General features: G+C 41.0%; 1 protein-coding gene across 1 annotated transcript in view; it reads left to right on the top strand.

The window, feature by feature from the left end:
* mrvi1 (murine retrovirus integration site 1 homolog) overlaps positions 1–23,182 on the top strand; it is a 36,737-nt gene that overhangs the window by 4,234 nt on the left and 9,321 nt on the right. The window contains exons 5-18 of the mRNA XM_056412718.1: positions 2,580–2,697; positions 5,126–5,148; positions 6,576–6,669; positions 6,759–6,890; positions 6,985–7,070; positions 7,346–8,027; positions 9,089–9,233; positions 12,255–12,286; positions 17,137–17,343; positions 21,644–21,750; positions 21,844–21,905; positions 22,459–22,623; positions 22,842–22,919; positions 23,058–23,092. Of these exons, the coding sequence (XP_056268693.1) occupies positions 2,580–2,697; positions 5,126–5,148; positions 6,576–6,669; positions 6,759–6,890; positions 6,985–7,070; positions 7,346–8,027; positions 9,089–9,233; positions 12,255–12,286; positions 17,137–17,343; positions 21,644–21,750; positions 21,844–21,905; positions 22,459–22,623; positions 22,842–22,919; positions 23,058–23,092 (1,966 nt within the window). The remainder of the gene's footprint in view (positions 1–2,579; positions 2,698–5,125; positions 5,149–6,575; positions 6,670–6,758; positions 6,891–6,984; positions 7,071–7,345; positions 8,028–9,088; positions 9,234–12,254; positions 12,287–17,136; positions 17,344–21,643; positions 21,751–21,843; positions 21,906–22,458; positions 22,624–22,841; positions 22,920–23,057; positions 23,093–23,182) is intronic.

Genomic DNA, 23,182 nt, shown 5'->3' on the forward strand with positions numbered 1-23,182 from the left:
AGCTAGTTGATTATCTGGAGCATCACATTTGTGGGTTCGATAAGACTCTCAAAATGGCCAGAAAAAAAGAACTTTCATGTGAAATTCGCCAGTCTATTCTTGTTCTTAGAAATGAAGGCTATTCCATGCGAAATTGCAAAGAAACTGAAAATTTCCTACAGCGGTGTGTACTACTCCTTCAGAGAACAGCACAAACGGGCTCTAACCAGAGCAGAAAGAGAAGTGGGAGGCCCCGGTGCACAACTCAGCAAGAAGACAAATACATTAGAGTCTCTAGTTTGAGAAATAGACGCCTCACAGGTCCTCAACTGGCAGCTTCTTTAAATGGTACCCGCAAAACGCCAGTGTCAACGTCGACAGTGAAGAGGCGACTCCGGGATGCTGGCCTTCGAGGCAGAGTGGCAAAGAAAAAGCCATATCTGAGACTGGCCAATAAAAAGAAAAGATTGGTATGGGCAAAAGAACACAGGCATTGGACAGAGGAAGATTGGAAAAAGGTGTTATGGACAGATGAATCCAAGTTTGAGGTGTTTGGATCACACAGAAGAACATTTGTGAGACGCAGAACAGGTGAAAAGATGCTGGAAGAGTGCCTGATACCATCTGTCAAGCATGGTGGAGGTAATGTGATGGTCTGGGGCTGCTTTGGTGCTGGTAAAGTGGGAGATTTGTACCAGGTAAAAGGGATATTAAATAAGGAAGGCTATCACTCCATTTTGCAACGCCATGCCATACCCTGTGGGCAGCGCTTGATTGGAGCCAATTTCCTCCTCCAACAGGACAATGACCCAAAGCACACCTCCAAATTGTGCAATAACTATTGAGGGAAGAAGCAGGCAGCTGGTATGCTGTCTGTAATGGAGTGGCCAGCACAGTCACCAGATCTCAACCCCATTGAGCTGTTGTGGGAGCAGCTTGACCGTATGGTCCGCAAGAAGTGCCCATCAAGCCAATCCAACTTGTGGCAGGTGCTTCAGGAAGCGTGGGGTGAAATTTCAACAGATTACCTCAACAAATTAACAGCTAGAATGCCAAAGGTCTGCAATGCTGTAATTGCTGCAAAAGGAGCATTCTTTGACAAAAGCAAAGTTTGAAGAAAAAAATTAATACTTCAAATACAAATAATTATTTCTTACCTTGTCAATGTCTTGACTATATTTTCTATACATTTTGCAACTCATTTGATAAATAAAAGTGTGAGTTTTCATGGAAAACATGAAATTGTCTGGGTGATCCCAAACTTTTGAACGGTAGTGTACATCTGGCAAATGGAAGCTGTGTGTACCCCACTGGCTTGCCAATTTCTGCTGACAACACTGCCCCCAGATCCACGGTGGCGGGACCGCGTTGTCACGGAAGAGGAAAGCCCACCCTCTCGTTCCTGAGGTTAAAACTGTTCGCCCTGTCGGAACATTTGACTGGTGCCGTCGTTGGCGTGAGTAGAGGCCGTGTGGGTTGTAGCTGCTGCGGTAGTGGGCCAATCACAAGTCGCATTAAATAGAAGACTATTTGCTGTAATTGTCTCCAAGCAAAATATATTTTTTAGATCAGTGCACAAAAAGGGATCGGTTACAGTTTCTGTTTGATTGGAGAAGATTCCTGTAATACTTATCTTGGTTTGATGCTTTAAAAGTATCGAGTACCAATAACCTAGGTACAGTTTTATTTATTTCCAGTCATTATTAGGCAGTAGTCCCAGTGGAACACCAGTAGGTGTCAGTGTCGCTACATGACAGTGTATGTGCAGGAAAAGCCACTGGATGAAGAGGTAATGAGAATCTCTTCACAAGATGGAAGCAGTATACGTTGTGCAGCTATTGCAAACCTGAAGGGATATTTGTGGTTGCTAATCAGCAATTTCAAAACTTTGATCAGGGAATTGTAAAAGATAGATTAACTATGTCAATAAAAACGTTTCTACTTCTTGTTCTGTGTTTGCATGATTTCTGTTCTTGTTGAAAACACATCTTCTATCTACAAATCAAGATTTTTAGAGAAACTTTGGGGACAATGCGGTGACTCACCACCACATTTTTGGGGATCTGCCCAAAGATACAGCTGTTTTGGGAAATATTTGAAGAATCTTGCAGTAGATTATTGGGCTTCAGATCCCGTTGATATGCGTGTCACTTTATTTGGGTGCCGGAAGGAAAAACAGGAAATGACAACTACGCCATGAAAATATTTACAGTAGCAGCAAATAAAAGTACTTCCTCGTAAATAGTCACATGCCGATCCACCTCCAGTAAATTACTGCCATTAAATAATCAAAGAAGTTCATGAGATGAAAAGACCGACTCTCTTCATACATTTTTTAATGTATTTTGACATTGTAAGACAGACACAATGGAAAATATATTTGTTGGAATAAGGATGGGCTTCATGGTTTGCCCCGCTCATCCTCACTGCTTGAAATGTAATTTAGCTGCTTTGTCTGCTTTGACAATCATGGAAACATATTTGCAAATTATAAAGTGCTGTATAAATACCCCCTGCCTGTAATCCATTTTTTGTCTGTTTTGTGTGAGTAGAGTTAAATAAAAAACAATAAGCTCTGAGTGTCTTTTCTTTGTGTGTAGTGCTCAGGGGTCAGCAGTGAGAGCCAGGTCCCTGACAGAAGAACTGGAGGAGACCCGCTGGGCGTTCAAAGAGGCCCAGGACAGAGCCAGCCACACTCAGACCAGCTGCAACCAACTGGTACATCACAGATTTAATAGTCTCCCAGTGGAGCTACCTTCTATGTTACATACATTTTTCACTGCAGCAATTTACATATACATCTTTTATCATCATCAGAGCAAAGATGCTGAATGCCTGAAGGTTCACATTAGGAGGCTTGAAGACAAGGTAATGTAGTTTTTAAAGTCTAAACGTGTGCATGTTCTAGGCTAGTAAGGGTTGCATAACGAAATGCAAGTCCATTATGCTACATGGGTAAAATAAGAAAACATTTAAAACTAGAACGGGCACTCGGTAGAGCGCATACCTTCGCATATCACAAGATTGGGCATTGAATTATGAACATGTTGGCATTAGTTGCATGCCAATTGGATAAAAATTGACCGCGCTATGGTAAAAATAAGATTTATTTTTCCTTTTCATGACCTTGACCTTTGACCCGATCGATCCCCAAATCTAATCAAATGGTCCCCGGATAATAACCAATCATCCCACCAAATTTCATGCGATTCAGTTTAACTCTTTTTGACTTATGCGAATAACACGCACGCATACAAATACACGGCGATCAAAACATAACCTTCCGCATTTTCAATGCGAAGGTAAAGATATATGGTGGAGTATGGATGGTGAGTTGAGGAGGTCTTACACTCGGAGGAAAGAAGCTCCTTGTAAATCTGGTTGTACAGCAGCTGATACGTCAGTATCTCTTGTTGTAAACAGGTTGTTACTGGGATGGTTATTCTTCTTAAGTATCCTCTGGGCTCTACGAAGGCATCTCAGCCTACTTTATATATCACTGATGCTCAGTAGATGGATACCAATGATGTTCAGGGAGGTTGTATTCAGCAGCTGCTTGGGGTGGGCGGTCTATGGGTTTCATGACCACCAGTGTCATGTTTGGCCAACATAGATTTTGCATGATAAACATGCACGTATTGATTTTGCACACACGCAGCCGAGGGAGATACAACACCAGATGAACTACGTCACTCCCATACAGTTTATGCTGTCTATGGTTACATACTGGCTACCGCTCTTCATTACATTACATTAAATAAGATCAGGGTTAAGTGTCTTGCTCGAGGACACATCAGCTAGGGCGCGATTGAATCGCCAATCCCCTGATTGAAAAGACAGACCTGCTAACCTCTTAATACTGACCCACAACTGTATTAAGAAATGTCAGCTTACATCGCAATAGAGTGAACATGAGTAGAATCATGTTTTGAGAATCTCTTTTAATTTTGTGATACCATGAAATAATACTGTCATTGCAAAAAATAAAAGAACTTCCGTGATATCCAATGTTATGTCCTATCGCCCACCCCTACCCGTTGCAGAGCCATTCTGTCCTGAGCCGTGAACGTCCAATGCCACTTTGGAATGCTTCCAGTCAGGATGATTCTGTAAAAGTTAACAAGAACTTGGCACAGGAATTTTTCTATCTTAAGTTTCCTCAAAGAACGATGATGAGCTTATGAAACCAGAGTGGAGATGTGAGATGACCATGTCAAATGATGATGATTCTCAGGAACCTATAACTGTTCACTTGCTTCACCTCGGCTTCATTAATGTAAACAGGGATGTATGTCTTTGGACCCCTAGAATCAACAATCATCTTCTTCTTTGTTATTTTGTTTTGATTTCCCCTATATGAATTGTCATTGTTGTTTGTAATCTGGCCAATATTGACGTTCTTGTGTCCACCCAGAATGAAAAACTCAGCTTTGAAAGGACATGTTCAGAAGATAGTATCAACAAACTCCGGAAGGTCAATGCTGAGTTGAGGGTAGGAACAGATCAGTGAAACACTGCTTGCCTCTGCGTTATGAGTTATGAGTTAAACATCTAAATGTTCACAGGCCGAACTTGAGGAAACACTGATTATGTTGACGCTAAGGGACCGAGAAATCGCAAAGGTTGGTCTTTTTGGATATATTTTATCAGAAGAAAATTCCAGTCAGCATTTTTTTAATCTTTTAACTTTTTTTTCCAAATGTTTTTGTATAGAAAGACATTCTTATGGATAAGATGAAGAACTCTCATGTAGAGAATCACAGCATGATTGAGGTACATTTTTGTTTCAAAGCCAACACTGTGAACGTGAAAGTAGCTTTGGTAATATGGAATGAGTGAATCTTGTTTGACATGTCATGATAAAGAGCAGAGTAGGTGCTTTACATCATGTTAAATCACAAAAAGACCTATTTCAAATGCGATGTGATGCAAACACTTATTCCAATCATTTAAAAATTACAATAATGGGCGAATAATGGGCCATATTTTCTTTATCTGGAACGTACTTATAAGGTGAGAATATGTGTAACAGGAACACTGACGATTTGAAGTATATTGTATTTCAAATATGTTTATCATGAATGAAATAGTTTGAATGGACATTTTGGCTGGTATTTACCACGTTAACTCTGTTCTGGTGTTGCAGGGTCTGCAGTCAGAGCTGGCGAGGTTACAGGAACATTCACACCAAGTTCTTTTGAGGTTCTTATACGTCTACATCTAAATGTTCTTCCATGAATCTATTCACCTTTGTTTGGCTAAGCAGCATGATGTTTAATAATAGTCACGGAATTGTTCATTACACTTTTTTGTTGCTTTTATGAGGTGTCGTCACTTTACTGCTTTATTTTATTATTGATATTATTATTATAATTTATATAATTTATTAGATTTTTCTTATTGTATCGATTGGTTTTAAGTTTCTTTTATTGCTTCATATGTCAGGCCGAGATTCCGATCAGGACTCAAATGCTGAGGCGTCAGTGAGCAGTTTAGTAATCAAAACAAAAACTCTCCTAAGAGGTTGGTAATAAGTTTCCAAAAAGGCTCGGTGGCTATGAACGTGGCCTTGGTGAACGACCATGAGACGAAACACTTTGGCACAGGACAGAGGGAAGACGCAGACTATAAGCACATGAGGGTAATGGGGAACAGGTGGAAACAATCAGAGATCAGGGGAGACAATCAGACCGGTGACACATGAGGAAGGGCAAGTGACCTGAAACGAGAGGAGAGTTAGACTTCAAAATAAAACAGGAAGTTACGAGACAAAAACCCAAGACAAGACAAGCTTCACCACGGTGTGACATCATGAGGGTTTAACTCTTCCCTTAGTTTGTCTTTGTTGGGCCTCACTGTTGAGCTTTCTGTTGTGTTATTGTAAACTCTGTTATTAAAGGTGCCATATAGAATATATACACTTTTATTAATCCCCAAGGGGAAATTAGTTCTCTGCATTTAACCCATCCTTAGTTATTAAGGAGCAGTGGGCTGCGTTGAAGCGCCCGGGAAGCAACTGGGGGTTCAGTGCCTTGCTCAAGGACACTTCGACTTGCAACTAATGGGGAGAGCGGGGATCGAACCCACAACCCTGCGGTTGCAGGACGGCCCTCTTACCCCACTGAGCTAAAGCCGATAAAGTTATTATTTAAATGATATAATAAACACAGAAAAACATAAAACATAGAAATACATAGTTTAGCAGAAAAGTAAAACCGTCTGCTCTATTAAAGCAAAAAAACATACACAATACATTAGAGCATATTTCAACATGTTAGACCTTTTTCACAGCAGACATAATGACGTGTGTAGGAAAAGCAAAGTTGTTACTCATGAAATAAACTTTAACGACTCTGTGATTCTTGACAGCGTAACAGTGAGCCAACATGCACAATACCAGGACCCTGAAACTGAAAGAGCTAAATAAAATTCAACTACAACTAATTTGATCATTAACACCTTTTCCTGTCCAAATGTTCTCTGTTAAATAGGCCTATTGTGTGTGAATTGCACAATTAATACAAGTTTATTTAAACGTAAGCTTTTTAATCTAATTCATAGTGAGTGAATGTTTTTCTTCTGTTTGTTCCTGACAGGTATGACAGACACTGTATCAGTCCTCAGATTCTCTACAGTCGAGATCCTCCAAACCGCTGCTCTCTGCAGAGCGAGATGCAGGATATGCAGCAGGTAGGAAGCATGCTGTCTGCACGTTATCTTTTCATGGGGCTCATATTTTGTCTCATGTCGACGGTTATTCCTTTGCCCTTTGTCTGCAGCAGCATCACAGAGATCTGGAGGACAAAAGCCTCCCGTCCCTGCACACTAACAACGATGATATTCAGAGCATCATCCACAGGATTAGGTCTGCAGAAATAGCTCATCTTCTGCACAATAAGTATCCTGAGAGGGTGAGGAGAGAATCCCCAGAGGATGACCATGAGAACATGCAGTAACATGGATGCGTATGAATCTGTTCTATCTCGTGTCTCCTCTCACATGCAGGACTTTGCCCCTGTAGAAAGACAGGAGAGGCCTTTTCCTCAGCGCCAGCTGCAACAGGCGAGCATCATGCAGCAGCTTGTCAATGTGTATGTGAGTTTTTTTCCTCCCTTTCTCCTGTTATGGTCACAAACTGGATTTGGTTGATGTTAGTCTCTGTTCTGAGAAGCTTTCTCCGGCTAATAAAAAGGGATGTCTGGTTTTGACAGTATATTCATTGGCATCTTCATTACGTAACCTGTAAGAGTTACTATCTTCTGTGTGTAAGACTCTCAAGGATAAGTGCAGTTTTAGTACCCCCTGGTAACTACAGACATAACAGTGTGTAAAAGCGATGTTTATCAAGCCGCGCTGGTGGTTTCAGGCTGCAGGAGCTGGAGCTGAACAAGTGTGTGTGGGAGGAGAAAGGGGAGAAGGTGGAGGAGCGGTGGAGAGCCTCGGAGAAGGAGCCGACTCAGATCCAGGAGGCCAAGAAGGTGGCTGTGGTGAACTGGTGGAAAGCCCGCAGTGTCGAGGGGACTAAGGCCCGGACGAAGGACACCCAGTCGGGCCAGGAGACCCCTGCAACTAATGTTAAGCTCCAGCAAGCAGAGCAGATGATCCTTGATATGAGGGAGCAGGTTTGCCTCCTGCAAACCTCTCTAATATCTGCACAGGAGTGTGTCGCGGAGAAAAAGAACAGCAGTCTTCAGGTCCACAAGGGAACCAATACCGAGAGAAAAGAACCAGACAGAGCTGTGAAGAAGGATCAGAGGGATGCCGCAGTGGCCACAGATATTACAAGTGGAGCCTCAGAGCAGGAGCAAACCCAGCTTCGGGTGACCACAGACGGCCTTCTGGAGACCCTGAGAAGGATGGAGGCGATGGTCAACAGCGCCCTGGAGACCGCCGAGCTGGTGAGAGAGAGCGAGCAGAGGGTGAGCCAGGTGAAAGTGAGGATGGAGAGCATCACTCAGAGGGTGGAGGAGGCTCTGGTACGAGCAGCCGACACTGACGAGCAGCTGGATGTTCTGGAGGCCAGGATCACAGAAAAAGATCAGACTCAGGTTTGTCTGCGTTAAAGATCTGTTTGCTTTTCACGAGAGTAACAGTTAAAGTTATTTTAAATTAATTTAGAAACCGGGAATTGAAAAGGTCACAATTGTTTGAAAAATTAAGTGAAATATTGGTCTGCGAAAATGTTTTCTACTTTTAGTTAAGTTTGATATCAAATAATGCAGGAACATTAATATTCGAAAACCACCTGCAAAACATTACATTTAAATGTATTATTGCCATGTGTGTCCACAATCGTCCGGTCTGGATTTTAATAAAGAATACCAGGGAACTGTGATTTGTAATTCTAATGTTGTGCTGATTGCATCTCAAACTGCTCCATGGAGATGTTTTCATGCCAGAGTATATGATGCTGGCTTTAAAGGTTCAGAGTGGAAGTTATGACACTTCTTCCACTCTTGTCACAAAATAGAGGAACGTGGCTGTTTGCAGTGGTGGAAATATTTAGAACTTTCACTTTCACTTTCATTTATGTAATGGAGGAAAAAGTACAATAATTTCCTCTGAATTTTTGTGCAGTAGAATTACAAAGTAACACCTGAATGACTCAAGTAGAGTACAAGTACCTTGAAATTGAACTACATCACTGAAGTAAATGTACTTAGTTATATCCCATTTTTTTGTTGTATAGTTTGTACTGACCCAACAAGATAAAACTATGCAATAGTTCAAAGTAAATTGTAAATATGAGATCAATGTCCAAAAAATAAACATAATTTGGCATAATGTAGTTTTTCTTATTTCCTCCAGTCAAAGGCAACTGCTGACCCCTTGTGGGGGTCTTGATCTCTAGTTTAGGAACGATTGTTGTAGAGGAGTGTGCAAAAATGAAAGTTGTTCATGTTCACATGCAGAAATTGGACTTATAAGACTCCGAACCTGAAATTATTAGTAATAATTCAAGTATTAGCACGAGTATTACTGTTATAAGAGTGATTTCAGATCACATAAACTGCAGCTCTGCGACAGTCAAACACATGAAGTTGCTTTGTTGTCTCTTTAAATGTCTCCACCTGATCAAACTGTTCCCCCTGTCTGTACTTTCTTGAAGTCTCCATGTCTCAGTCTGCCAGCTGATCCTGGATCAGACGTCACAGGCTCTACCGCTGAGTCCGTTGTGGAGCCGGAAGAGGGAGACGCTCCTCCGTCTCCGCTCATCCCAGAAGTCAGTGAGCCTCCACAGCGACCTATGAATGGTATGATGGCTTCATTATCCTGTTTATGGTGTAGCCTGTTCGACACAGCCTGTTTTTTTAATGTAAACACAGTGAGGGTAAGTATTATTAGCTGCCGGACATTTGTTAGTGACAACACTGCTATATTTTGTTTCTGTGAATTATTGTGTTACAGCCCACTGAACATTTACATCTGAATTGCTCTGAAGTGCTTTGAGCGTGTTTAAAGAAATCAAAGATCTGCAGCTCAAAGAAGTACATAATTCAGGCTTTTAGATGGATTACAGTCGATATTTAACAAAAGCAGAACTATTCTAAATGTGAATAAAAGAATAGACTTTCTTTAAAATATTTGGAAAAGCTTGTAACACATTTATTTTGACTTATTTTGAAGATATAGTTCAGAATCTTGAGGAATTGTGTTGAGTTAGTTAAATTTGACACCACTCATGTTTGTGCAGAAAATAAGACGCTACAGCGAGTAAATGCTTAGCTTAGCATAAAGGGTAAACAGCTAGCCTAGCTGTGTCTAAAGTCACAGTAAAACAAAAGTAACTTCAACTTCGATACTGTGAGCTATTCCCGAGTTAAGTGGAATATTTGAATACTGTACAGGTACAAAAGGTATTTTAATGTCAAACCATTTGCATCCGATTGGACCCATACAACGGCTATGAGGCTCTACAACAGATCACCTCTTGCCAGATCATAGTGCAATAACTGCAATAATAACTTCATATCCACACTATGTTGATCTGCACTTCACACATTTCATTTACTTACACTACACACATACACACACACTTCATTTTCATTTACACTACACACATACACACACTTTGCATTTTGCACACTGTCTATATTTAATATTTTTATATTTAATTTGTCATTAGTATTGTATTGTGTATTGTGTATGCATATATGTTGTATAGATACATATATATTTTATTTTACTTTGTATACTTCTTGTATACATCTTTATCTTTCATCCCTGTTTTTTATATTTTATTTTTATTCTTGTGTGTTTAGTTTATTGGTGCTGCTACTGTTACGACAAATTTCCCCTTGGGGATTAATAAAGTACAAATCTATCTATCTATCTATCTAGTGTCCCTGGTCGCTCAAAATTGCTGACTGATTGATTGATGATACGATATTATCGGTTAAAATTGGTATACTATCTTGCGTAAGAGCACATAATTATTTTGGGAAAAAACGTTTCCATAAATTGTTAAATAGGTGCAAATTGACCAAGGATGTGATGTTAAAGAGTTTAAAAAGCCTTTTTTATTTCACCTAACTTAAAAAAAAAACAGCCGACCAGCACCTCTAAAGCTCACTAGCCCGATGAACATATGACATATTGTTTGTGTAATCAATTCAAAAGTCCTACAAAAATATAACCCCCTGTAAAACCACAACTTGTTTTTACACACAGGTTTTGTACTAATGTGATGAGATCATATCACATGTTATGAGACCCTTCAAAGTGTTGTTTGTTTACTTTGTAACCTGCACCCAGAGACAGGCTAGCGGTTTCCCTCTCGTTCCAGTCTTGATGCTAAGCCAACGGTTGGCTTCATATGTCGCGTACACACATGAGAGTGCTATCAATCTGGTATTTCTCAAAATGTCAACATATTCCCTTAAAAACATCTCGGAGATCAAATGTGACTTTTCCCAAAAAAACTGTAGAAAACTACATGTAAATGTTATTTATAGCCACAAAACCTTTATTTACAAACCTTTTGCCTCGCTATATGTTACTGTTCCGGAAAATCTGTTGGATGTTATCCTCATAATTTTGCCATTTTATCACATATTTTCCAATACTACTAATGCTAATACCAGTCTTGCATGTAATTGTTAATTTGTGACTAGGAGAGTTTGGAGCATGTTACGGTTGCTGAGAACCGGTGGCCTCAGAGTAGGGAAATTACATACAGTAGTCATCTGTGTGTCTTCTTGTTTGTTTATTTTATGGCCTTCTGTCTAAAGTTTACATCCCAAAATGCTGCAGCAGGGGAACATTACTGTCATAAAATGTGTCAGTTTGATGTTACTGCACCTCAAGCTGTGGTTGGTGCGTAATACAATCTAGTCATTGTTAATATGAGAAAGGTTTCATCGTATTTGGAGCGCTCCCCACACAGCAAGCTAAGTATTAACACTATCTCAAAAGTACTGTACTTTTTGTATTTATTCATCAGGGACATAACATTATGTCACAGCATTAATTAAACGCAAAATGATTTCTGGTGCAGTTGAACGCCTCCTAGAAAAGACAAAAAAAACAAAAGTATCCGACTGTCTGACGTGTAAATGAAGTAAAATTAGGAAACATGTTTGAAAGTTTGCATGGCTGCTAAAACACTGCCAGGAGTCTACTGCACGTCTTCATCACCTTCATCTGGTCAAGGTTGTAACATCCGGCTGTAATAAGAGCACTACTCAAATCTTTACTCAAATGTATGTCTTCTTACAGTCAACATACGAGAAATCAAATAATGATATGATATGTATTGTCATTATTGTATTACCTATACCTTTATAGTGCCCTATTGCTGCTCAGCTCTAATGGTGCTCTACAAAGAGCTACTGGTGTTAAGCCCTTTGCTTGATAACACAATATTACCAACCTTTTCCTGAGAGTTCCCAAAGCAGACGACACAGTCGCGGTTACTCGGGCCAAGAGCGACCAACCAGCGGACCAAAGCACCTCCTGCACTCAAAACGGTTGCCAGGTTATTGTTGCCCCTAGTTATAGAGGTGGACAAGGGGGATGAGCTACTTCCTGAAGCAATAGAGTTACAATAGTTCTAACGATCGGATCAATATCACAACACCAGCATCAAGCTCACAGGATTCTGTTTCTCACTTTCACACACGCACGCACACACACACACGCACACACACACACACACACACGCACACACACACACTGATGTTTCTCTGACCACTCATAACATTTGCATTGCACATGCTGTACTGTTAAATGCAAATGAACTGTTTTCTCTGTCCGCTGTGCTCTGGCTCCAACAGGTGACACGGGAGGAGGCAGCAACAGCTTCACGGTAAGATTATTAATGTTTGTAGTGGCAGGACTGTTCGCCGGATGTATTGGGGGATTTTGTATCTTAACTGGCTTTTTGGATATTATAAAAGGTTATTTTTTAGAGGATACTGATGACCACTTTCAAGTATACCAATGTAAAGAAGGTTTAATTGGACTTAGTGGGTTCGGCAGAGATGGAAAATAATAAATTGAGGTACTGTACTTTATTTAAGTATATATTTGCTACTTAATAGCTGAATATTGTACTTTAGACAATACTCCCCCCTTTCTAAGAAAGAAATAACTTTACTTTCACTGAAGGAAACTTTTGAATGTATTTGACATTGATGTACTCTTAACTTTAGTCTAAATACTACATTCACCACTGGATTTCGGTAAAAACAACACAATCGCAATACCTAAATAACTTAAAAGATAATTTACTCGAGTTGAACTAAACAAGAAGAACATCTGACTTTTTTTCACAAATTGCTCCTTTTGATAAAATGTTTTGTTTACATTGAATCTCTGAAGATTATCAGCTCACGTTAATTCAAACTGTGATGCTGTAATTTGCTGCGTTCCCCCAAACAATGTGCCTCTGTGTGCTGTGATCTTTTTCCCTCCCAAAAGTCTGGATGATCCCAGCACTTAAAAGCCAAATCTCTCACCAATAAAAAGCACCACAAATGGTGCAAGATTTGACAAACAATAATGAACTTTAAGAGCTGAGAAGTGGATGCGTGGATTCCTCTTGGGCTGCAGAGTAAACACCGATTGGATGGACACAATCTATCTATCGCTCACAAAAACCCTCCACACAACAAACACAGAACACATTCTCCTCCCCCACTTCTATTAGAGAAACAAACCCTGCCGACAAAAATAACATCATGTTGTGTACTTTCTTCATTAGTTTTAGTTGAGGGATGAGTGGATCAGTGGAGCAGCAGCCTGAGAACTCACACACACACACACACACACATGCACACGCTCACGCACATACTCCACAGCAGCCCAAAGAGGCATTCAGAGCCCTTCTCCTTAAATGGTCAAAGCTCCCAGGAGTGAAAGAGAGGCTGCTGCTGAAAAAAGACAGAGAACGGAGGGGACGGGAGAAGGAAGGAGAAGCCCCAAGGAAAGAGGATATTTCTGAGGAAAAGGCTGAGAGTGACAGTTTGACTGTGGGAAGTCGGTCTGAGTCGGAGAGATCAGCAGGAGTGAGTGGGTTTCTCCCCGACGCCAGTGGTGGACTCAGGTAACGTGCACACGCTCTCTGTGGACAGGTTCAGATGATCGGCTGCGTGGAGCTGTGGTGTCTTAGTGGGTGATGGGTTGAGGTCGACACAGGACTCGCAGGTTCAGCGGCATCAGCCATCTGCGTCTTTATCGCTGCGTCAAACTTGTGCGAGAAAGTGTGTTTTTGGCCTTTTGGACAGCTGTCCGTCTGACGTGTGGCTGCCGGGGTGAGTTTATGTAATCTAGTCTTTGTCTGGAAGTGGAACTCTACGTCATTTTATATTTGTTCCTCTTTTGTTTGGTCATGCGTATTAAAGTCAGTGACTATCTGCCCACTCACCTGACTGTTCATCTCTGTGCATTCATTTATTCTGTTCTGTCTTTCGCACACTTCCGCTGTCCTGTTATCTCTCTGTTGTAGCTCTGAAGCAACCACTTCCTCTGCTGGCCCTGTGCTCTGGGCTTCACACAACCAAATTTTAAACAAATCTGGCAAGAGGGAGTGGGCTTATGTAACAGAGGAGGGGAGGAGGGTGCCGGTCTGAGGGAAGAGACAGCGAGGCCTGGCAGCAATGAGAAGTACATTTTGACACTGATGGTACTAAAGGACACATATTTCTTTTGTTTCATGAGATGAATGTATCCTTTAAGAACACAGTTGTCCTGAATGAGTTGTGGTGCATGGCTCTGTCTGTGTTCAGGCTTGTATGTTCTGTCCTGTTCCCACCACAGGAAACAGTCTGAGCGATTCAATTACTCTATCAAGTTCTGCAATATTTATCTTAGTCTCATGGTCTGCCCGGGAAACAGTCTGCACCAGCGAGCCTCCTGTGAAGTGCAGGTTGGCACCTTTTGTTTGGAGTCAGTATCTTATCCTCAGAATATATTTAAACTTGTTGCATTTGCATTTGCCTGCTTTTTTGGTTGCTTTGTACAAAGTTGTTTCTTCTTTTTAGAAATGGGTAAACAGACATGGCAGTACAACTACCAGCTTTTAAAATGACCTTTTATTTCTTTGTTCTTATTCTTATTTGTCTCTTTCTGTTATGAGGGAAACAAACTGTGGAAAAAATGGAATATTAATGAAGAATTAAAACCTATGGTTAAGATATGTGTTTAGTCAGTCGCCAAAAAATGCAGGTGTTTTTTTACTAAAGCCGCCCTGAACTCCAGGAGCAATTATTTAATCGCTTTAGAAATGTTTGGCCCCTCACTCAGTATGCAGAATCTCAAAGCTGACCTCTTTAGCTCTGATTTGATTATTAACCACAGAAGAAGTATACCTAGAAGACCTTCCATACTTTCTGGTATGAGAATCAGATGGAATGTCTAACAATGCAGGTTGAGAAATAGTAGGAATTGAATGCTCTACGACAGTACCCGTGTAGTCAGGAAAGATCCTAGCAGATCACTGGGAGACAGTTAAACAAACCATTTCCTCCGCAGTGACTCAGCATTTCTGTCCCTATATGTTCCCAAGAACTTGTCATTCTGATGACAAAGAACAGCACACTGCATATTCTGGCCCTAAATTCACAGAACATTTGTTCTTGCATAAAGTGCATGCCATACCTCTGACATATCCAATCATTTATCATACCTTTCACTCGCCTGCTTGCCTCATTCATCATCTGCACTGGCAGTAGAAACACGGCCACCTCTGTGCTGCTCATGCATATGTATTTTCTATTTTAGGTTTGACTAATCAATTAGCCGGGCATTAGCATCCAGCACAAAAACACTGACAATAGTTCATACGGACTCTTTATGCACTGTGCCTGCTGTGCGCTTATCTTTGCATAAATGTGCTACTAAAAAGGGAGGAGCTAGGAGCCAGGAGATCAAACAACGGTTCAGACAAGTTGCACACGTACTATTTTATTCACGAATTAGTGTTGTGTCGTGATTTTTTTGTAGTTTAGTCAGCCAGGTATCTACTGCACCATTGATGGAAAACATTAGTTGGAATGACTGAAACAATAGTTGATAAATCGATTTGTCAATTAAAAACCTTGAAGTCATATTGGAAGCAAAAACAACAAACTGGCTCCAGCTTCTTAAATTTGAGTATTTACATTTGAAGCAGTCAGCGAGGTATCTTATTCTGGGACAATTGAAGATGTCACTATGTAAATCTGATGGATAAAAAAAAAACGATAATTGTATATTAAATACATATTTAATCAAGAAAATACAAATAATTGTTAGCACCTCTATTATAAATTAAGCATAGCACAGGCTTTGTTTTGGATTTGGAAAAGATATGAACATAGGCAGGCCATATCTCGGATACAATATTCCAGTAATTTAGAATTACACAGGCATTTATATTGTTTAAAGCTGACGCTCCAGAAATATTGGTCATTAACATCAAACATATGTGCAGTGTTCCCTACCCTGCCTTTTGTTAGCACTCTGGTTCCTTCCCAGCCTCTATCTTAGGAACAAGTCTCTTTCCTCAGTTGCCGTAAGTGATTAGTTATTTTCCATTTGATCGTAGCTCGTAGCAGGATTGTCATTTTTAGTAAAATAATAAAAAATAGAATAGTTCAGAGTAATGATTTCTCCTCTCGGTTGTCTTCCGTGCATTTTCTCACAAGCCCTCTCTGGTTTTCCGCTGTCCCTCAGGAACTCATTGCCTCAGTCAGCCTGTAACACTGAGTGTAACAACCTGCTGCCCGAGGAGAAACATATGAATCTTGTCATGATGCTCAAGCATGAGTTGTATTTATTTGCGTTTTCAATCACTCGTGTTGGGAAGCAGAGAATTCTGCGTGAATGTTGCCGTTTTTCTTTGTCGCTCCACAGACCATCACTCTGATCAATATAATGAAATTGACTTCTCTTTCAATTATTTTATTTTCAGTTGATACAGGTGACATGCTAAATGTTGCCCTAAAATAAGAGTAGTACATAACATAACAAAACGGCTAATTATACAAACAATTTAGAAAAACTTCTTCTTGATTCTAGAAGAGTCTAATCAATGTTTCTCTGAACAGGGAAATAAATATATTCCCAAACTTAAAAGTACCATGTGACGTTTTCTTGGAAACCAACAATCATGTTGTGAACATTGAGTGTTCTCACCAAAGCCGACTGTCCATTCCTTGGTGCCCGCGGGTCCTCCTGCATGTTTTGTGTACAATACAAACCCAATGGGCACCCACTGCCACGACATGGCTCCATCGTCCTAGTGGTCAGACACACTCCTCTAGCCCAGGGTGGGGAAGAGAGGTGTTTATTGATGGCGTGGCTTTATCAATGTTTTATGACATTTTTACATCATTGTATTTCATGTTTACCTCATATACTCGGTAGAAATTAGTCTATTCTCAGGTGAGAGTTTTGTTTCGGATGTTTCAGCCTTTTGGTTCAACATGAGCTGGTGTTCCAGGCAAATGAAGCTCATCTGGGATTTATTCATGGTGTCTTTGTGTCTTATTAAGCTGGAGTTACCCAGTAAAGACTTCCTTCAGAATATCACCATTCACTTGTCATTCTTTTTATTAAAGATCAGCAGCTAATGTTAAAAAACGACCTGCAATTAAGGTTATCTTTGATACACATGTGTCTACTCGTGCATAACATACTTGTGTTTGTGTCCTCGTGTTTTAAATGACCTCGCAGCTCCTGGAGGAGGAGAAACACGTCCTGGTGGGATCTCCTCCTGAGCAAAGTGGTCCTAGCTTCGAGGAGTCCTGCTCCGTTGAGCCACCTTTTATTTTCCCTCACACTCGCTCACGCCCCCCACTGCTCCACACCATGCCCACACTGCCTGAGGAAGAGGAGGATTCCCCCGAGGACCTGGACAGCTCGTCCAGCTCTCCCAGTACAGTGAGTCACAAAAAGCAAATATTCTGTTTTTGGAAAAAGCATGTGAGGCCATGAAATCTGTCACAGGATAATCCATTTGGCTTTGGTGAGGAAATTCTATCAATGTTGCTCCTGAACATCTTGCCCTCGAGGTTTCTTCTTTGACCTCAAAATGCTACTTATAGTTAAGCAGTAGAAACATTTGATCAATAGCTACTAAGTGAGAGGGCATTGGGCCCCGTTCGCCGATAACTTCCTAAGTTTGTTCTTCAGAAAAGTCTACGTTATATTCACAACTTCTTCCTTCTCATTTGGGTTAACTGACCCGTTGAATCATAAATATCCCCATATTAGAGATATATCTTTTTCAGCACTTCACAACTATATGGAGGATATAATCGTGAAGGGATCAGATTCAGAAATGAAAGCAGCAAACATCCTGCAGACAGTAAAGTGTTAAACAGTATGAGAACATTGTCTTCCGCTGCAGTCGCTCATAAACACATAGGCAAGATAAGACGTCTCTGCAGAATGTAATCAAGCTGTGTAATCAAATCTTCAGGGCGCATATGCCAACACTGTAAAAGTATCCACCTTTACTACAATACGGCCGTGGCCTTTATGCAGCATTACCACCAGAAGGAATCCTTTTATTTGGATTCTAGTGCAAAGATAAGCTGAAAGGAGCTTTTAGGGAATTAGTGTTTGATCTCAGTTTGTGTTCTGCCTCCTTTCCTATTATGGTTGAACAAAGATTTAGGAATGAACAGTGGAGGATCGACCTATACTGTGGAATTGTTCAACGGGTAATCCATTAATTTCATTCATGAAGTCCAGTTTAATTGTGTCACTAGGAGTCAAATGTAGCCAATTTAGCCTGAGGGAATGGTTATATAATGAGGTCTGTGGCTCTGGACACATGGCCTGCATTATGAGAGGTGTAGGACCAGGACTCTGGGCATCTCGGCCTCCGCAGCTTTTAATTTTCACTTTTTTGTGTTAAATCGCTAAAGTGCCCCTATAAACATATTTACGCCAATGTTCACATTGAACATAATTTATCGTACTGATGAATTGTTCTTTTTCATTTTTTCTCATATTCATATTGCTGTGTGTCTTTATCTCTAACAAATGACTGATCCTGAAGAACTTGACACTGTAGAGCAGGCCTATTCAACTAGCGGCCCGCGGGCCGGATACGGCCCGTTTGAGTTTAACTCTGGCCCGCAAGACTGCCTGCAAATCAGTATAGCTTGGTAAGAAAAAATAAAACTGACGGACACGCCTCTTTTATACATTGAGACATCTAACCCAGAGCCATTGAGTTTCAGTGTTGCCTCAACCAAACCTGTATGGTTACATCTTTATGTTACGCACCCGTGTTGGTTGCCGGTGTTACACCCCTACTGGTTTTCAAACCTACTGGTTTCCCTATGAGTGCATGCGTTGTGTTCTCTTCACATCTGCAGCTGGGCTCTGTCTCGCTCACCAGATTCGTCACACATTCACAAACATATTGCTGGAGATCTTTAAGCCACCATTCATATCCATTTCGGCGATTACGATTGTATAAGTGAGCAGCGCATCACAGCCACGGATGAAGAAATACATTTTCGAAAAAATAAAATAAAAAGATCGCCCGACCTGGTTTCGATCCCTTTCACGCAAAAGGAGTCTGCACTCAAAGACATGCAGTCTGTGCGCTGCGCCACCAGATATTAGTTTCAGCTCAAGTAATTTATATATTGATGCATTAAGTCACATTTATTATGTTTTCATGGGAACAGTTTGGTTGAAGGGATCTGAAACAACTGGTTACCTTGAGCGGATATTTACACTTTGAAACATGTTTATAGTGATGCTTGTTCGCAACACTTTTGCCACACAATACCGACGCATTTTCGTGTGTGACTGTTTACCTGTGGAAATATACATTACTGTTTTTCATTTTTAGCCATTATTTTATCAATATTCTGTGCGGCCCTCACACCCCCCGTGATTTTCTTATTCGGCCCACTTGCTACTGAAGTTGAATAGCCCTGCTGTAGAGCAACAAGTGGCTGCTGAAAACATCTCCAGCGTTGACCTCGCAGCAGGAAGCACGTGAAGGTTAAACTGTTGCTGCCTGCAAACCACAAGCCAGGGCTCCAGACTGCGACCAAATGGTCGCATTTTGCGCCTAAAATTAGACACAGTGCGAGTAAATTTTTCATCAACTCGCGCATGCGCGACCAGTAAATTAGCAGATTTCTTTTTTTTGTTATTAAATATTTTTGTTGTTTACAAACTTGTTCTACACTTCAGCCCACTATAGTTAGCGATAATGCCTGAATGACTGGTTTGCTAACCGACATTAACTCCAGAAGAAGAAAGGAGACGAAAACCGAAGAAGAAGGCTGGCCTGTGTGTGAGAGCGGGGGGGGGGGCTAATGTGTGAAAAGAGGCGCACCGCAGCGGAGGGCCGCAGAGTGAGAGGTCCACGAGGGGATCCTCACCACCGAGCGGCGTCCCCGTCCCCCGAGTTGAATCTCTGGGTCAACTCAGCCGACTCTCACATGTCTGAGCCCCTATAGACTGATGCTCACGGTAAACACATTGGATCGGGAGCGCGCGAGGATTTTGATAAAGTTAGCGGAAGGATTTAAGTGACAACATCCGGTTTTGCAAAGTTAGCGGAAAGAACCACGTGAAACAACATCCGTTTATCAAAATAAGATGTCGACAAATCATACACGAACATATAAAAGTAAACAATGAACTGATGTATCTTTATAGATCATTTCTGAGATTTAGCTTAAATTATGCTAACATTAAAACATTTTTACTGGACCAAGGAAGAGTTTATAAAAATTAGTCAGTCTTTTGTATGTTAAGAAAAGTCCTGTAAATAGATTTCCCCAAGAGTTCCAGGAAATGAATAATGCAGATGTGTTCCATACATATCTGAAATCCCCTACAATAGCAATCAAACAATTTTAATGTATCAATTAGGACATTTTCAAAGTAAAAGTCCTAAATGTTTAAAGAAATCGGTAATTTCTTTAATGTTTGAGTTGCTTTATATATGTATTTCCTCAGTCCTAGGCAATAATGCTACACAATAAATAGAATGCTTCAATCGACTCGGTGATCGGTATTATCGGTGATCGGCAGATACTGATTTCAGTGATCGGTGATCGGCACCAAAAACCTGATCGGTGCATCTCTAATCATAACATCATCAAACCCTAGATGGTATTGAAAAGAGAACGTGCTGCATAGTAATATTTATTTTTGATTCCGTTTCCTAAAAGAAACTGCTTTCTATGAATGCATTCAATCAATGGGTGGGGTGGTGAGAGTGTGCTCACCCGTGTGCGCGCATCACGGCAGAACTTCGATGTCGGCGCGCGCATCGCTCTGTCACGCGAGCCGAGAATTGTTGACGGGGGGGTAGACGAAAATTACAGAGTGGCGGGTGGAGATTTTACCCTGTTATAATGGTAGGGGAAACACTGGAGTTGATAAGCGTGTCTTCTTGTCTGATCAATACACAACTGTGAGGTGCGTGAATGGACAGAGCGGCCAGCTGCTGATCACTCATTCAATAGCTCGACCTGCATGAACAGACGGTGCGCGCGCACCGCGCCAATTTTTTTTTTGGGGAGCACCGAAGACCCATTTTGACCCAGGAAAAACCCTGTGTGCGCCCCTAAATTTTCTGCTTGCGCCCCTAAAATTTTAAGTTAGGGGCCACTGTGCTCCTAGTAAAAAAAGTTAGTCTGGAGCCCTGCAAGCCCTTTTATCGTTTGTCAAAAATCACTTTGAGGAGATTCTCCTTGAAGTGAGTTGTTCCTCCCCCCCCTCAACCTAAAGCTCGATGCAACGAAAGCTGTGCTTTACATTTAGAGAAGTGTTGAAGTATAAAGTCATTATTTCAGGATTATGATGATCAAGATCGTGGAAGGAAATATTTAATGTTTGCTCAAATGTGTCTGGAGTCACTGCCGTTGTGTGTATCACCAGCTGGTCAGAGGTTAACCACTCTCAGGGTCATTAAAGGCGCCCACCTTCATTGTTTGCGATCACTCGATTGAAGCACAATATAAACTTCATTTTTTATTTTTGTTCTTGTTGTTTTTGTAAAAAGAATTGTTTGAATACTTGTATTATGTTATATTATGTTAATATTGTGCTAATATAATGCATATTCTGACACAAATGTTTAGGAAATGTAGGAAAAACAAATATTATAGCCAGTTCTGCTGTCACTTTATTTTAACATTGACATTTGTTTTGTTGTGTTTTTGTTTTTTTGTTTTTTACAATCTCTTTTGCACAGTGTACACCAGGCAAAATTCAAGCTGTTGTCATGACCGCTCCCACCATCGTCTACCCACAGCAGGCCACGATTGTCCAACAAGATGGACCACCTCTGGAGCAGACCAGGTAACCGTCCATCTCAAACACTCAAACCGTTTTCTTCTTTTTTAGCTGTAAACGGGGACAATGTATCCATTTCATTACTGTTTCCTCTCTCAGGCCACACAGTCCCAGACCTCGCCTGGCCAGAAACTCCACCGGAGGACCCATCACCACTGTCGGTGGGTAAACCCTGTGTACATGCATACACACACGCACGCACACACACACACTGCAGCTGCAACTATCTAAAGATAGCCACAACTCAGTGAGAGCTATTCTGATGTTATCATTGGCAACATTTCCTTTAGTCCAGCACCTAGTTGAAGTCTCTGTTTCTAAGTGGACTTTTGTAACTTTGTTGAAAGATCTGTCTTCACAAGGATGAATAAAACCAAAATATTTCAGAGAAGCTTCACCACACTTCGACTAAGTTTGGTCATCTGTGTCCTGAGAGATGAATATACTTTTTTTACTCATGATGCCTCCCCTGACCGCACGTCCCTGGAAGTATCTCTTCAACTCCCAAAGCACTCGCATACTTTGTTATCTTCTTTTCCACATAGTTATTGTACACAATGTATATTTTTAAAACCTTATTACTTGATTAGCAAGCAAACACGTATATTGGTTAACATTGCTGTTCGTCTATAGCTGAGTTTTGTTTGCCTTGAACTTGACAAAACAAACAACCACAACACCAAAGTGTGCTTGTGTGTGTGTTGCCTTTCTCAGACAGCACGGGTCATGTGATCGACCTGCTGAAGGATCCGCTGCCGGAGCTGCAGCTCTCTGAGGAGGATCGACAGAAGAACCTGGAGCTCCTCCAACAGGCCAAGAAGGTCAGCGACCGTTTCCTGACACGTCGCGGCCGCCGCTCCCTCACTGATTTACCCTCAGGTAGCGAACACACACACACACACACACACACACACACACACACACACACACACACACACACACACACACACACACACAGACACACAGTTGTTTTTGTGAGTCTAATTTAGTTTTAAAAAATATTTTTGAGGGATTCTGAGCATTCTCTGGTAAACTCATTTAGGTAAAAAGGGTCGAAAGTCAAATTAAAAACAATAAGTTAATTTTTTTCTCCACAGGTCTTTCCCCAACTCTAACTCCATCATCCTCACCGTGTTCTTCTAGAAGCACTTCATTGATTGTTGCTCCTCAAACTGGTAATGCACTATTTAAAAAACTGTTTACAATTTATTTATAACTTTTCTACGTTATTTTTCTATTTCTTTTTGTCCAATGGACTTTGCAAGAATGATGTTGGCGGTTATTTTCTGCTGTTTCAGATGGAGGACCCACAGAGGCAAAATATGTAAACTCACAGTTAGTTGGGCAGGTAAAGAAATGATTGTTATTAAAAGACAACGTTCACTCACGTTGGTGTGAATGAATTTAATTTCTCTCTGCTGTGTTTTTAAATGGTTTG

The sequence above is a fragment of the Pseudoliparis swirei genome, chromosome 4 (genome assembly GCF_029220125.1).
Source record: "Pseudoliparis swirei isolate HS2019 ecotype Mariana Trench chromosome 4, NWPU_hadal_v1, whole genome shotgun sequence".
Classification (NCBI taxonomy): Eukaryota; Metazoa; Chordata; class Actinopteri; order Perciformes; family Liparidae; genus Pseudoliparis; species Pseudoliparis swirei.